This window comes from Rhopilema esculentum, chromosome 9 (assembly GCF_057945365.1).
Source record: "Rhopilema esculentum isolate cy_ngs chromosome 9, ASM5794536v1, whole genome shotgun sequence".
NCBI classification, from domain to species: domain Eukaryota; kingdom Metazoa; phylum Cnidaria; class Scyphozoa; order Rhizostomeae; family Rhizostomatidae; genus Rhopilema; species Rhopilema esculentum.
In genome coordinates, this window is record NC_142823.1 from 4,005,002 (window position 1) to 4,018,963 (window position 13,962).

The 13,962-nt window shown below is 37.2% G+C and overlaps 1 protein-coding gene across 3 annotated transcripts in view; it reads right to left on the minus strand.

The window, feature by feature from the left end:
• Nucleotides 1-13,962, minus strand: part of LOC135689156 (brefeldin A-inhibited guanine nucleotide-exchange protein 1) — a 38,336-nt gene that overhangs the window by 19,225 nt on the left and 5,149 nt on the right. For 2 of the 3 annotated variants that reach the window (XM_065206298.2, XM_065206296.2), the window contains exons 2-16: nucleotides 11,842-11,896; nucleotides 10,904-11,186; nucleotides 10,243-10,422; nucleotides 9,020-9,365; nucleotides 7,583-8,227; nucleotides 7,198-7,450; nucleotides 6,338-6,572; nucleotides 5,878-5,977; nucleotides 5,330-5,581; nucleotides 4,227-4,431; nucleotides 3,296-3,407; nucleotides 2,609-2,643; nucleotides 2,144-2,314; nucleotides 1,655-1,739; nucleotides 775-940 (exon numbers count right to left, since the gene is read on the minus strand). In XM_065206298.2, coding sequence (XP_065062370.2) covers nucleotides 775-940; nucleotides 1,655-1,739; nucleotides 2,144-2,314; nucleotides 2,609-2,643; nucleotides 3,296-3,407; nucleotides 4,227-4,431; nucleotides 5,330-5,581; nucleotides 5,878-5,977; nucleotides 6,338-6,572; nucleotides 7,198-7,450; nucleotides 7,583-8,227; nucleotides 9,020-9,365; nucleotides 10,243-10,422; nucleotides 10,904-11,186; nucleotides 11,842-11,896 — 3,123 coding nt within the window. The remainder of the gene's footprint in view (nucleotides 1-774; nucleotides 941-1,654; nucleotides 1,740-2,143; nucleotides 2,315-2,608; nucleotides 2,644-3,295; nucleotides 3,408-4,226; nucleotides 4,432-5,329; nucleotides 5,582-5,877; nucleotides 5,978-6,337; nucleotides 6,573-7,197; nucleotides 7,451-7,582; nucleotides 8,228-9,019; nucleotides 9,366-10,242; nucleotides 10,423-10,903; nucleotides 11,187-11,841; nucleotides 11,897-13,962) is intronic. The other variant, XM_065206297.2, reaches the window with a different exon arrangement.

Below are 13,962 nucleotides of genomic sequence, written 5' to 3' on the forward strand. Positions count from 1 at the left end.
TAATACTATTTGCTTTCACAGTCAGAAAAACTTTTTTGAGACAGAGGTGGTCATCTTCAAAGGTAAAAAGACAGTAAGGCTTTAGTGTGGTTGGTATAACGTATTTGAGTGATGGAGGCATTTGAGACGTTTCTGACTACGACTGACAGTTCGCTTTTGCTTCGGAACTGAAGAGATAAATACGACTGCCAAAAGTCCTCGAATTAGCCCCCAGGGGCCTATCTCACATAGAAAAATTTTAGGATGGGGAATTATTCGAGGGGGACTTATTTGAAGGTGGGAGAAGAATCATGAAATCTTTAAGAAACAACTAAAAACTTGTGGTCAGAAACTAGATGCAATCGAATTTGATAAAGGCCAGGTGGCTACAACGTCTATGGACCCGTATGATAATTTTTTTTTTAAGATTTGAAAACACATTTTTTTTTATTTTTTCTTAGTAATCACTGAACATTTGTAATTAGGAATTATTTTCTTTTATGGCAGGTCCACACCAGCCCTTGGGTTGACCCAAACCTGACCTGCCTCAACAAATATTTTGTGTATGTATGTAGGTATGGAACTTATTTAGCAGCCAGAAATATTACCGGGGTAAAGTTTCTTATTCTATTTGAGGCTGGTCAGTATGCTTAAAAATGCAGATATATTGGGATAAACTCAGCCTACATCAACACAAGGGGATTATTCGAGAGTGGGGGCTTAATTCCACCCTTTTTGCCACCCTTTATTCAAACATCAATAACCCTAAAGTAACCAACAATCTATTCTACTTACATAAGCTGCTCGTGCGCTGGCTGTCTTTCACTGGGTGTTTCATTTTAATCCCCTTCTGTGCAATCTCATCGTATATTTTCTCTAAATATTCCCTTGGTAAATCTTTACTATCGTTTATCCCTTTGTTCATTGTAATATATTGTTCTTTAGACATTTTTCTTTTAACCTGAAAAAACAAATGTATGAAGGTGCAATGCTGCGTTATCAAATACTATGCAGCGCCTTTGGTAGGCATCAAATAGTTTGGCAGGGTTATGAAAAGTTTTTGAAATAATATGACAGGGCTGTGACATGTTGATCATATACTTTTCCAAAATGCAATCTCCCTTCATAGGACAAGAAAAGACGCCGATGTAAACTTATATGCAATTTTTTTTTACTAGACTTGTTATAAATCAATGAATGTATAAAAGTGAAAACATTTTTTTGGCCAAATTGACACCATTAAATATTAACTATGCTTGATAGAGATAGGCTAGATACAAGATAAACAATGGGCTGGAGCCCCTTTTGTCATACAATAGATAAACCAATGTAAAGGCCAATGACATTCTGCGTCATTTGAGCATGCGTATCACAACAACTATCTAGTACAGCAATTTTGAACCCATTCTTCACTTTTCCTAGTATCAGAAAGTAACTTTTCTTTAAACTTGGTTGTTTTGCCTACTGATGAGAAACCACATTTGTGAGCCTTCACCCCACACCCCACATTCTAACCTCCATACCCACGCCCAACACCACATACCCTATTTTTTTAGAGCCATCATTCTAGGCCAAAATCTGCCTAAATACATGTACTGTTTTTGATAATTCCAAAATAAAAAATGATATGTACATGCGCAACAAATTTATGCAGATATTGAAAAGGGATGCTTACTTGTGCACTGTGTAAATCTGTCGTGAGCATTATAATCGAATACGCTAAAACGTAAGCCGCATCTGCACTGGCAAATATTTCCTCCCTGTAAAAAATGAGTTTTGACAATCACGCTACCTGTGGCGAAACAAGATCACTTTTTGGTAAGTTTGACTCAATTTATCCTGACAATTTCTAAGCTAGGAATAGCAGCATAAATAATTTTACAATGTTAATGTCACTGTGGACATTATGACACTAAACACTAAAATATCCATCAAAAATAAAGAACTGTCAAAGGCACTTAGCCAAAGAGGAAGGTTACTTCCTAGATAATAAATCACCATATAATATAAATATAATAAGATGTTGCATTTGTGTTCAATCAATTGCCTTACCCCTGCCCTTTTTAACAGAAAATAACAAAAATATGTTCTCATCAACATGAATATATGTATAGCAATACGTTCGATACTTGTTGTGGATAATAATTAAAAAAAATCAACGTACGTGGCATTGCATTCGCAATATCTACTTGCAAATTTCTCCATCAATCGATCGATTTTTTGTGCTTCACCAGGAAGTCGAAAATTTTCAAGAAACATTCTCAAAGCGGGAACAAATTCTTTTCCTCCGAAATTCAGTTGGTCAACATATGCATACATGATCTTCTTGGCATCCCTACGAAGAAACGTTGGAATTTCATATTCAATATCAATTCACTTTGGTATCTACAAGATATGGTTTTTATTCAGCACACAAGGCCTAACCAATGTCGGTTTTCGATTCAGGAAGCTATCGAAAATTACTGTTTACCGGTCTGTCATAAAGTGCTGGATGCCGTAAGGGCAGAGCAAAATTAAATGATGCAAGGGTTGCAACGTGAATGTGTTAAGGAATAGCTAGAGACGGTCAACGAATCACTACATCACACAGATCACACTAGATCACTAGATCAAAAAATGATCAACTTACTCAGTGCAGTCGCCAAGCAGATCTCCAACTTGAGTCTAAAGCAAAAAAAACATTCTAGCTGCTGTCATATTTGAACGAAAAAAGAAGCTGTGGGCAGTAGCAACAAAAGTAGTGACCTGTAAACGATTACATAAGTGATACCAAATCAAGACGAAAGGTAGAAACAGATGGAGTAGTACAGATGAAGAAATACGGATGGAGAAATACATACGGGAATATACAGACGGACAGATAGGTACAGATGGGCACAAGACACATACGAGCATTGCATTGACATATATTAGTATTAAGAAGAATCAGAGAGGAAAAGCGTTATACATTGTTCAAGAGTTGAAGAGAATTGTAAGACTTCAAACGAGGCTCATTGTCTCCTTGCTGATGAACGACAACAAACATATCGTGCAATAATAAGAGCAAGCACACTCAAGTCGAGCATGCGGCAATATATTAACATGTTATTACACAAGCATTTCATTGAGATAAACCTACAGAACGGCAAATCCGTATTATTCACAATTTCACGGGACCACAGTTAGAAGTATTTTCTATTAAGATATTACGACTTCTTTAGTCTTATTGGTTCTCAGATACAGAAGTTATACAGAGGTTCTCCTCGCCACTCCAGGGTTTTGACTCTTCCATACGTTACGCTAGTAGGGGATGGGAAGGGATTTAGGTGGAATATACCTTGTCTAGCCGTTGATCCGTGTAGAGAAACTGAGCAACATCTTCGGGCTGGTCTCCCAGAAGCCCTCTTTCTTGTAAAAAGCGAACACCACGCATGGGTTTTTCGTTAAACCTGCAAATCAATAATACATGCAATCAAGACTTTTGATACCATTCTTACCTTGAAAAGAGTGCAACATTGGAACCATCTCAAGAGTCAGCTTACGATTGACACGGGATCAAGTCGTGCGACATTGCAATTTTCAGAAGGATTGACATCGTTCGGTTGGGTTTATTATTGGTGGCTCCTCGACCACCATTGGCGTTAATGATAATAATTTCAGTAATAAATCTATCATCATTATCAATGTTAAGGATAAGACTGCAAGGGATAAGAAGTGTAAAAGAAGCAGGCAAATGAACATCTATGGATTTATTTGGAATAAAACAACCCCCGTCACTTTTCTGGTGGCGAGCAGTTTTCTATGAAAATATCTTTGAACAATTAAAGTGCTAATATAGCATTACTGATCTAGATCACACTTGAAAAATAGCAGTTGCGATAATAGAACAACATTATTCAAAACATCGCAACCAAATCTGCTTCAATAAAAAAAGATTTTTGATATTGTCGTAAGTTTGCATAAAGAAAAAAATATTCATAGCATTTAAGCATACAGAGATTCGTTTGTGAATGTGACTTCAAAGGGAATAGATTTTTCTGAAACCGGGGGCATCTTCAACGAGCCTATTAGAAATTCTCATTTATGCGGGAAGGTAACCGTAAGAAACTGCCAGAAATGCTACTCCACTGAGAAAGAGTACCTTCTGGAAGATCGGTAAGTTACTCCAAATCACGTAACCTTACCAGAGGGGAAAACAACAAACAAAGCATCCTGGTACCTAAGTTGTGAACTATCATCCAGAATAAAATCGAACATAACTATCTCACTTTTTGATACCATCTTCCATGATTTCCTTTTGCTGCTTCAGCACCTCAATTTTTTCTGGATGATCTGATACAGTGCCAAGGTTACTGCCCACGCTGAGCGTCGACAAGGAATTCGACGAGGACATGCTGCCACCATATATCATCGAAGACGTTTCGCTGGTTGAATCCGCAGCATTTGACCTGTGACTCTCAGAGCCATCGGCTTCTGTTGAAATTAAAACCAAAACAAGCCTTAAAATAAGCCCCAATCATGCGAAAATTGGAAGACGTATGCAACAGTGGGTGAAAATTGCTGGGTACTGCAGGAACTCATTCCTTTGTTGCACATCTGGCCTAGACTTTCCCAAAGTCTATTCTTTATTAAATTCTCAAGGCATTCGTACAACTTACTACATCGTAATTCACCCTCTATTATCTCCTTTGCAGTTTAGATTTGCCCTCGTAGTAGTATGAATGCCTCGAGGATTCGACAAAAATAGACTTTGGGAAAGTTTACATCTCGAGCGACGCATGTGAAGGAAAGAAATAGATTTTAAAAATGTGACGGATATAAAGTTTTAGAGACTGCTTTGATTTGTGTTTGATTCAATCATATGTGTGACTTTTAAACTTGATTTTGGTTTGGCATACGATAGGCCATGCATCTTGGAATCACACGCTCTGCATTGAGATGCGGTACAGTTAAAATGGAAAGGTGTGCAGTTATCGAGTTTAAAACGCAGGATCATATGACATGGAATGTCAAATCACATGACATTAAGGTCGGCATAACCTGCAGGAAATACGTCATCATGGAAACTATTAAACTAACGTATTTCAACGCTTAGAACTACAATATGGAGTAGAAAAGTGTTCGATTTATAACATGGGTCCTGAATATTTTCTTTCTGAAAATACAATTACAATATGAATACCACGAGTTGGGCATCATCAATCTCCGTTGTCTCTAAAAGAAAATTGCCCATGACACATTTGATTTCTTTACAAAGTATTAGCAAAAATAAACCATATTGGTATTCAATATTCTTTTTTCCATTCTATATAACGAGCAAATCCAAAACAATTCTCATAGAAAAAGTTTGCTTCGTCAAAGCTAACCCTACCTGATATATTGACTTGTGAGATTGGGTTCACATAGAGTTCTTTACTCCATTCAACCATACACTTTGATATTGATACCAAACATTCTACTCCTTTTAATCGTATCTTCTTCTCCTGTGCCGGGGTTGCCCCCAACTCAATCGCGTGTCTCCCTTGAGCGATTTTGGAGAGATCGTTGACAAGTCTCTCAAATATGTTCGCCGAATGCATGTCGCAGTCATAGTTAACGTAGATATCCACGACAGTCTGTGCATCTGGAATAGCAAATAGCAAACTTCAGATATTTTCAATTCGTTCTTGGTATTACTCACATGCTAGCATCAGCTATGAAGCCTGTTTCATACTGGCGAATTATCTTGGATATTTGACAAACGTTCTGGTCAATTTCTAGAAGTAACTTTACAATTTGAAAGAAAGCAAAGCTGAAGAAAACAATGGAGACAAAGACTCATTACTCAAGACTCTTTAGAGTTTATAAAGGTCATAAAATGGGAGGCTGTGAGATAAATGGAAGTGGAGCACAGCAAAAAAGATGACAGTAAATGCATACCAGAACAGATTCTTGAAAGTGCTTGCATCACAAGCCATTTGTGTTGAAAGGAGCTTGAAGATGTCTCAAGAATACCAAGGAATATTTCTTGGAAGAAAACCTGAACGAAAAATAGAGGATTCGTTTCAAAATGATTGGAAAATGAAGTTCGAAAGACCACTTTATCTTTCAAAAAGCCACCCGTGTTTGTAAAGATGCTTTACAGAAACTTACAACTGTCCTGTCCTGTTCTAAACACCAAAGAGTATATACAGAATCGAGTACTATGAGAGTAATTTTCATGATTCACAATTTCCCTTTCTGTTAATTTCTCTTAAGAATATTTACAAAAAGTAAACTTTAGGCGCAAAACCAAGACAATAACATGAACGAAAGAAAGGAAGTTATTGCTAACTGGCAAGTAAACAAAGCTTTTGACTTAATACAAGAAATGAAATTGTCTTTAGTAAGGTTGGTTTACCTCGATCTGCTTCTTCAAGTGAGTTTTGAAGTCAGACAGCAGAGTAACAAAAATTGCAAGTGACAGCTCGAAGACCTGTGGCACAGATGACACTCCATTTTTGGATAAAGCGACACAAAGGTACTGTTTTATGGCACTGACAAACATCTCGTTTGTTTTGAAGACATCTCCTGCATTCTGGAGACACGAGAGCAGTAGCTCCAGCGACAGAATCTTCGATCGTAGTTCGTGTGACCTAGATGAAAAATGCTCAGGATTACTGACAATATAGTTTAGGGTAGCAATTATGGAAACGTGATCTGACCAATGTATATGTAGAAATACAAGAGAGCTCCTAGGCAGAATACGGTAAGTTCTCTACCTCGATTCACCATGTGCAAGAAACCGTTTTGGATGTAGCTTAGTTCAATCAAAAGCTAGCGTAGGAGAAGAGAAAAGGCAAATGAGCCTTGTTCCTTACAGGAACAATAAATACAACTGAGGGGATGGATTTTCTAACCATTTACCCGGTACCAAATCAATCTTCGAAAAGGATTACAAAAACAAAGTTCATATGAAAAGAATGATTTAGCTTCTTGTACACTTGCAATCTATTACGGTCCATATACATGAAACAGTATGCATCCGCTGTCAAGATAAGGAGCATATCAGGTTCCTTGTTAAAAGTTTTTCCCCAAACGCGTACCAGAATCAACTAATACACTCATTTGATTTCTTAATACATAGGTTCCATCCTGCTTATAAGGACATTACTTGCGAAGAGACAGCTCTACCATAACAAAATCTTTATTTTTCCTGAAGATTTATATCATTCCCTATACTTGGCATCAGAGCTATACACCTTAGACTAAAAAACATACTTTAAATCCTGAGATACATCTGTGAGATGCTTCATTGACAGCTTACAAAGAGATCTGAAGACCAAAAATGCATCCTTCTGTAACACGTGGGTGAAGCCAGCTGCCCCTGTGTGCTGTGCTGCAGGCGAGTCAATAGTCCCTTCCTGCGAACTCACAGACTGGCGATCTTCTGCCGTTTGGACTGAAGATACTGAATGCGTGTCATCTAAAGTTTGATTGGCACTCTGTGGGGTCTCTGATCGAGGAGGTTCATCTGAAGAATCAACATACATTTTCATTAAATACATACAAAACACAACTAAGTGGAACTATTTACCAGTTGATTGCTAAGTGGAACATTAAAGCAAATTTATTCCAATGCACAAATAAAAACTTTAAATCTCACCTTTTGTCTTTCCCGGTTCAGTAGGCTCTTCGGTGTGGCTATTGTTGACTTTGTTATCTGCATCCGCCTTGGCTTTATGCGTTTCCTCCAATGATTGGTCACTTTTACCATCACATGTGGCTTTCTCGTGATCTTTGCCTTTTTCCTCTTTTATTTCTCTCTCGACATCTTTTCTTTCGGAATTACCTTCTTCAGTCTTAGAATTACCTTCTTTAATCGTTGAATCAGCCTCTTTACTCCGAGAATCACCCTTATTACTCTGGGAATCATCCAGTTTACTCTGGGAATCACCTTCTTTACCCTGGGACTCACCCTCTTTTGCCTGGGAATCTTGTGAGTTTGCATTGGTATCAAAGCTTTGAAAATTTGCCCAGTTACTAGAATTGCCGTTATCTGTCGGCTCATTCCCATCACTTTCGGGTTTTGATGTCATATGTTCCTCTGGCTTCACTTCTGAACTTTGAACTTCTGTGCTCTGCCCTTCAACCGTGTCTGTTTTTTCACCTGCGTCATTGTCAACATTGATGTTTTCCTTTTGTTCATCAAAAACAACAGCACTCTCTTCGGTTACGCCATTGCTTTCAACTTTAGCAGTTTCATTCGATTCTGCAATATTTGGTTGTGCTGTTACATGTGTATCTTTACCTAAGCATAAACAATAATTCATCGTGAATTAAGTAGTCATTGCTTGCGATATTAACAACGAACATTGTAAGATTGTGTTCAAATGTTCGAATGTGTATACACTTTATTAAATCTAAACAGGCATTGCAAGTCTCACCTTGCAAAAAATTAGATAATGCTATTAGAACATAACTAGCTACAGTCAAAGTCTCTGGTGCCACTCGTACAACAGGAAGGCAGAAACCAGCTTAAAAGATTTCAAATTAAAGAATGGCTGGCTAGATTAGAATTGTTTGAAAACGGCTTGTGGCTTTGGCCAAAATCTTTAAAATCAATGATTTCCAAAGGAGTACAGAATAATATGAAGTGTCAGGGAAAAGCAGATAATAACAAAGGTCGTTGAATGGGAGAGGGCTGGACAGGAGCTCTGTATACATCTCTACTCTGTGGTTCAGTCATTTTGTACTTCCCTTTGGTTATACCATTACCACAGCTGGACGTTATACTTGTTGAAGGAGAGTACCTCTAGAAGCCTGCTTGTTTCGAGTACATAACGGCTCTACCACAAAAATAAGCTCACCTTTTAAGTTTCTTAAGTTATCGACAAGCTGTGGTAACGGACCTGCATGTAACTTTTCAATTGACCCTCTTCTGAGCATAAAATGTCGTGCAGAAGTCTGTTCAAATGCTATCGAAGTTGTTAAGTACAGTCGAGGGGCAGTCAAGAGTTGTGAGTGTTGTCGAGAGAAGTTTGAGCATTTTTAACAGTGGTAAGCGAGAGAATAGTTGTTTAAACTTAAGTGTGATGCCTACCATTTTTGTCAGCCGCACTATCTGATTCTTCGTTGGATTCGCTCAGTGTTTTTTTTATTTCCTGGCTCAGTTCTTTCAGGGTTTTAGGACTTGATTCCGCTCTATCTCTGTTTTGTAACTCGGATTCCCTTCGATCCGGAACAGGAGTTGCAGGTGAGGAGCTGGTCTTTCCGCTGGTACTACCCACATCGGGCGAAGGAGAATCTTTGTCTGTAGAAGGCTGTGATGAGCTTGATTCCTGTAAATTTTGTTGTTGATTTCCCGACGATTCTGCCTGATTAGATGTGGGTGTCTGCGATACTCCCTCGCTACTCGAATCCATTGATTCATTCTCTTCATCCTGAAGCTAACAGAAAAGAACACAAGTTACATGTATGATTGATAAATGACATAAGAAATGCCATGAAACAATGAACTTGGTAATAGCCTTTGTAATAACTTTGAATTTTGATAAGCTTGCAAGTGGTTATTGTCAGTAACAACTGTGCTACAGAACAGGTGCAGGCAGGCCTTCAGTCATTAAGCAAAGCTTGTTACCACAGCAAGAAAAAATACTATGCTGCCAGCAAAGCCTTATTGATCCCCTTACGCGTTTTTTCATTTCACATCCATCAGTTCAAAACCATAACTTCACTAAAATCGATACGTATATACTTATCATAACAACTTAGAATATTCTCAGGTGGTTCAAAATCATTTCAGTTTTAACTTTTTTTCTAATTCCAGAACAGAGTGATGCCTATTTGATAAATACTAGCTGTATTCGTAGAAAAGAGATTCCTAATAAGTTGCAAGCTGTCAGAATTCATCCTGCTTTGGCACAATTGCCTGATGATTGCATTAAGCGTAAAACTTCTATACATCATATAGCGTGTAGAGCTCTGCTTATATGGCATCGAGGTCTTCATGACAGACTAGTACACAGTATTTTGTATTACTTGTGGAGATTTAGAATAGTTGCCTGATGATCGCATTAAGCATGAAACTCGGAGTAGCAACTTAGAACCATCATGTTCTATACCCCAAATAGCTTACATTTGCACATCGCCAAAGTATTTGCTCATTGTCCAGAGAAGCATTTCTGGTTTCTGAGCTCAAAGGCATCTCCCTATTCCGTTTGGTTTTGAGACGTTGCTAATTTTGGACATAAGCAGCTTGGCATGGAGGCATACAACTATTTACATACATTTCAATGTAAAAAACTGCAAATCAAAACACATTACCCCTTTGGCTTCCATCCTCTGAAAGATCACACTAATCATCTGCGTCAATGTAGCTTTGGCTGTTGTTTGATTTATCAAGTTCTTGCTGGCAAGGTAAATGTTGTAACATGTTCGGACTGCTTGAAGCAATGTTGCCTCATGCACTTCACAGGTATTTGAGGTCACAGACGTCAGCAAGGCCTTTAAAGAAAATAAGTACATGTTTTGTTTACAAAATATTACTTGGTTAACCTATTTTACACTCCATAGGCAGGAGTGAAAGAAAAGAGAACCAAAGTTTTTCTCTAAACTGTTAAATTTATAATAAATGTATCCATTTTAATAAAGACTTTGCCAAAATCTTTAAACATTTTTTCAAGGCCAGGTTTCCCCATGGTGGAAACAACATGATCTTTGATACATTCTTCTGTATTGTTATTGATTAAGGGCAGCAATGCCTAATATACATCTGATGGCATTGTCTTTTTGAAAATGGTTTCGATACGCTGCATTTTTTAGGCCTACCCTAAAAGTGTAAAATATCCAGCAGACACTAATTTTCCATTATCCAAACAAACTTGTCAATATCAAATAATATGCTGTTTCCTGCATGCAACACACCAAAATGTAATAATTCTTGAAAGTGGAAATAAGATATGTATAAAACATAACAAGGTCTTACCTTGATTATCTGAAGTTGAACTCCTTCGTCAGTTGGTTGTCCTATAAAGCATCCACAAATAGTTTCAACAATCCTGTCAATCAATTTTCGTCCTGGCTGCCGGCTGTCTGGAGCGTTTCCAATGATATGCCCGTAAGCAATCATCTTCTGAAGGCAATCCAATGCACTTGAAATGATCTTAGGGCTTCTTGATTGACAAGCCAACTCAAATGGTAGAAAGTATTTGTCAGCTTTGACCAGGACATTTTTGTCAGAATCATAGCCATCAGAGTAATCTGCATCACTAAGAAACAAAATGTTTAGAATAATTATCCAACAAGAACAACAGAAGATGTATCAGATCATCCTTGGCATCTAATTTTCAAACCAATGTTAGGTGTGCTCATTTGACCGGATACTAGATACTGTAAAAAGCTGCATCTTTTCCAAGGGCAATTTGCAGATACTTGAAAGTGATCTTTGCTACTTTTATCATTAAAACTCAGCTTGTTTGAGATGGGAGAAACAAGCCACATGGTCGTTACATAGCTACCAGTACATTGCTTAAAAAACCAATAGAGAAACTGCTATTGAGCCCTTGACTTGAAGCTGGAATGTTTGAAAGGATAAAAACAAAACATCACCATGGAATTGCAGCTTCAACTACCATGAGTCCCCTCAAAGCGAAAAATGTTTGCAAAAGATAAGAGAATAGATTTTGAAGCTACCCTCCATTGGCGACAAAGATTTTTGAAGTGGTATGATTTGTCCATTAGAAGAAAGAGAATATATCATAAAATATCATAAAATGAAAGTTTTTTGTATGTATAAACCTGTATATATTTGATTACCTACAGACCTTTTTGCCTTTGATAATATCTATTATTTCATTTTACCAAATAAACCATGCAGTTTTGAAAATATAATCCCAATTAATAAAAAATTTAGTAAAACTTTACCTTGTTCCGGTTTCTGTCCCTCCTGGTGAACTTGATGGGTCCTTTAGAATTTCCTCTGGAGAGAGAAAGTAAAAAAAGTATAGAGTAAATCTGCTAGTGATCTGACAATAGCCACACAGAGTTTCATGCTAAATGCAATAAACAGGCAAGTTCTTAACTGCTTACTTAAATGAAACATATACCTAAATCACTTTAGATATCAAATTCAGCATCCTATCACATTAAAGCAAAACTGCCATGCCTCATAATGACAAACTGTCTTAAAATGCTGCAAAAAAGTTGAACCATGTTCAAAGCAGGTTGTAATTTGGTTGCTTTTCTATAAACTATATATACCTATAAAGCCAATTTTGTAACTATACCACAACATAAGGTCTATAGTGCATTTTAAGCATTTATGGAACAATTCATGAATATCTGGACTTTTAGGGGATAAAGGAAATAAGTTGGAACTGAGTTTCAAGCCCAACTTGCAAACAACAAGGATTCATTCAACTCTGATTATCAGCTCTGCTTATATAAAATGAAACCAGGTATTTCAGAGCATGTTGATATTGTCAGGGGGTATTGTAAGCTGTCAAGTAAACAAAACTCATTCTGTATAAACAACATATGCAATGAATGCATAGAGATAGGAAGCATTTCAAAAGATGGGGGGGGGGGCACATGTGGTCAAAAAAGGGTCACATCAACCAGCTGTAAATAGGTCAATTACTACAGTTTCTGAGAAGTGGGGGTTATCTGCCCTCTGTGCTCCCTAGCTTATACATTTTTAAATGTAATGTTTTCATTCAATTCAAAGAGCCCTTGATTTCCTAGAAAATTTCAATCACACATTCCTCCTTGCAAATTCTAACTCATTTCAACTTTGGCATATAGCCACATCTTTTTGCAAAAACAGGCTTCCGTCAGAAAGGCATGGGATCGCACGCGCACGCTCTGATGCACGCCTACTGCTTTCAAGGAGTGTAAAACGTCACACGCCTTCTTTTATTCTGAGAGCAAAATTCTCTATCAATGATTGGTTTTGTTGGTTTTCGAGATGGGTTTAAATGTTAATCTTTCCTTGGTACTGTTACTTCATGCTACTTAAAAAAAGGTTTAACACCTTGACAGGATTGCGAATTAAATAGGAAATTTTGAAATAATCATAGGACTAATCTACAGTGGAATCCTGATAATATGAAACCTGGCTATAACTAATTTTCTGGTATAACAAAAATGTCTCTGGCCCCTTGGGTTCTGCCAAACCCTTTACAAATTCCCTCTGCATAATGAATCCTGTATATGGGGAATAATTATATAATAATAAATATTTCTCAGGGGAATAATTATTTTCATCGGCAAAACAGACATTGGCAAACATGCACTTTTTATGATGCAAAAAATGGAAAAGAGATTTGAGCAAAAGTTTTACACCTTGTCAAAGCTTTATGGCATTTTCAGTGAACAAATCCAAATACAGAATAAAATAACAGAGATTTTTATCTCCGAATTTTATAAGAAACACTAAGTGTTGTTAACAAGATTTTCATTTTCAATCGCTAATTTAGCAAAAGTAGCAGACTTCCCAATTATGCAAGAAAAAGTAGCAGATTTGTGGATTTTGCTACCGATATAAAGCCCCCTCTTCAGACTTTGCTTTGCTTTAAATCTAAATTTTGGTGACATTTAAAAAAAGGAAAAATGGCCCATCATTATCTTTTATGGATTATCTTTATGGATTATCTTTATGGATTATCTTGATGGATTATCTTTATGGATTATCCATATCTGGCCGGTGAGGTACATAAAATAGCTGTGATTCTTGATAACCGAGGGCCCTCGGGGCACGGATTTACATGCAAAAACAGCCATTAAAACCAGATGAATGCCAAACCCTTACTGACTCTGCTAAGGATATATTACCAAAGCTGATGAAAGCTATGAAGAAACTTGCTCAAGTCTTCAGAAATAACATGTTTCTTTGTTGAAATGTTAGTAGTGATGCTTAGGATTCAGCCAAATAAATTTCATCAAAATTATTGGTGTCATTGGATTTTTGTAGAAAAATGTCACATGCCACCACACGCCTGGATATTTTCAGGTATGCTGTGGTTAGCACACCTGTCATATTTTTCC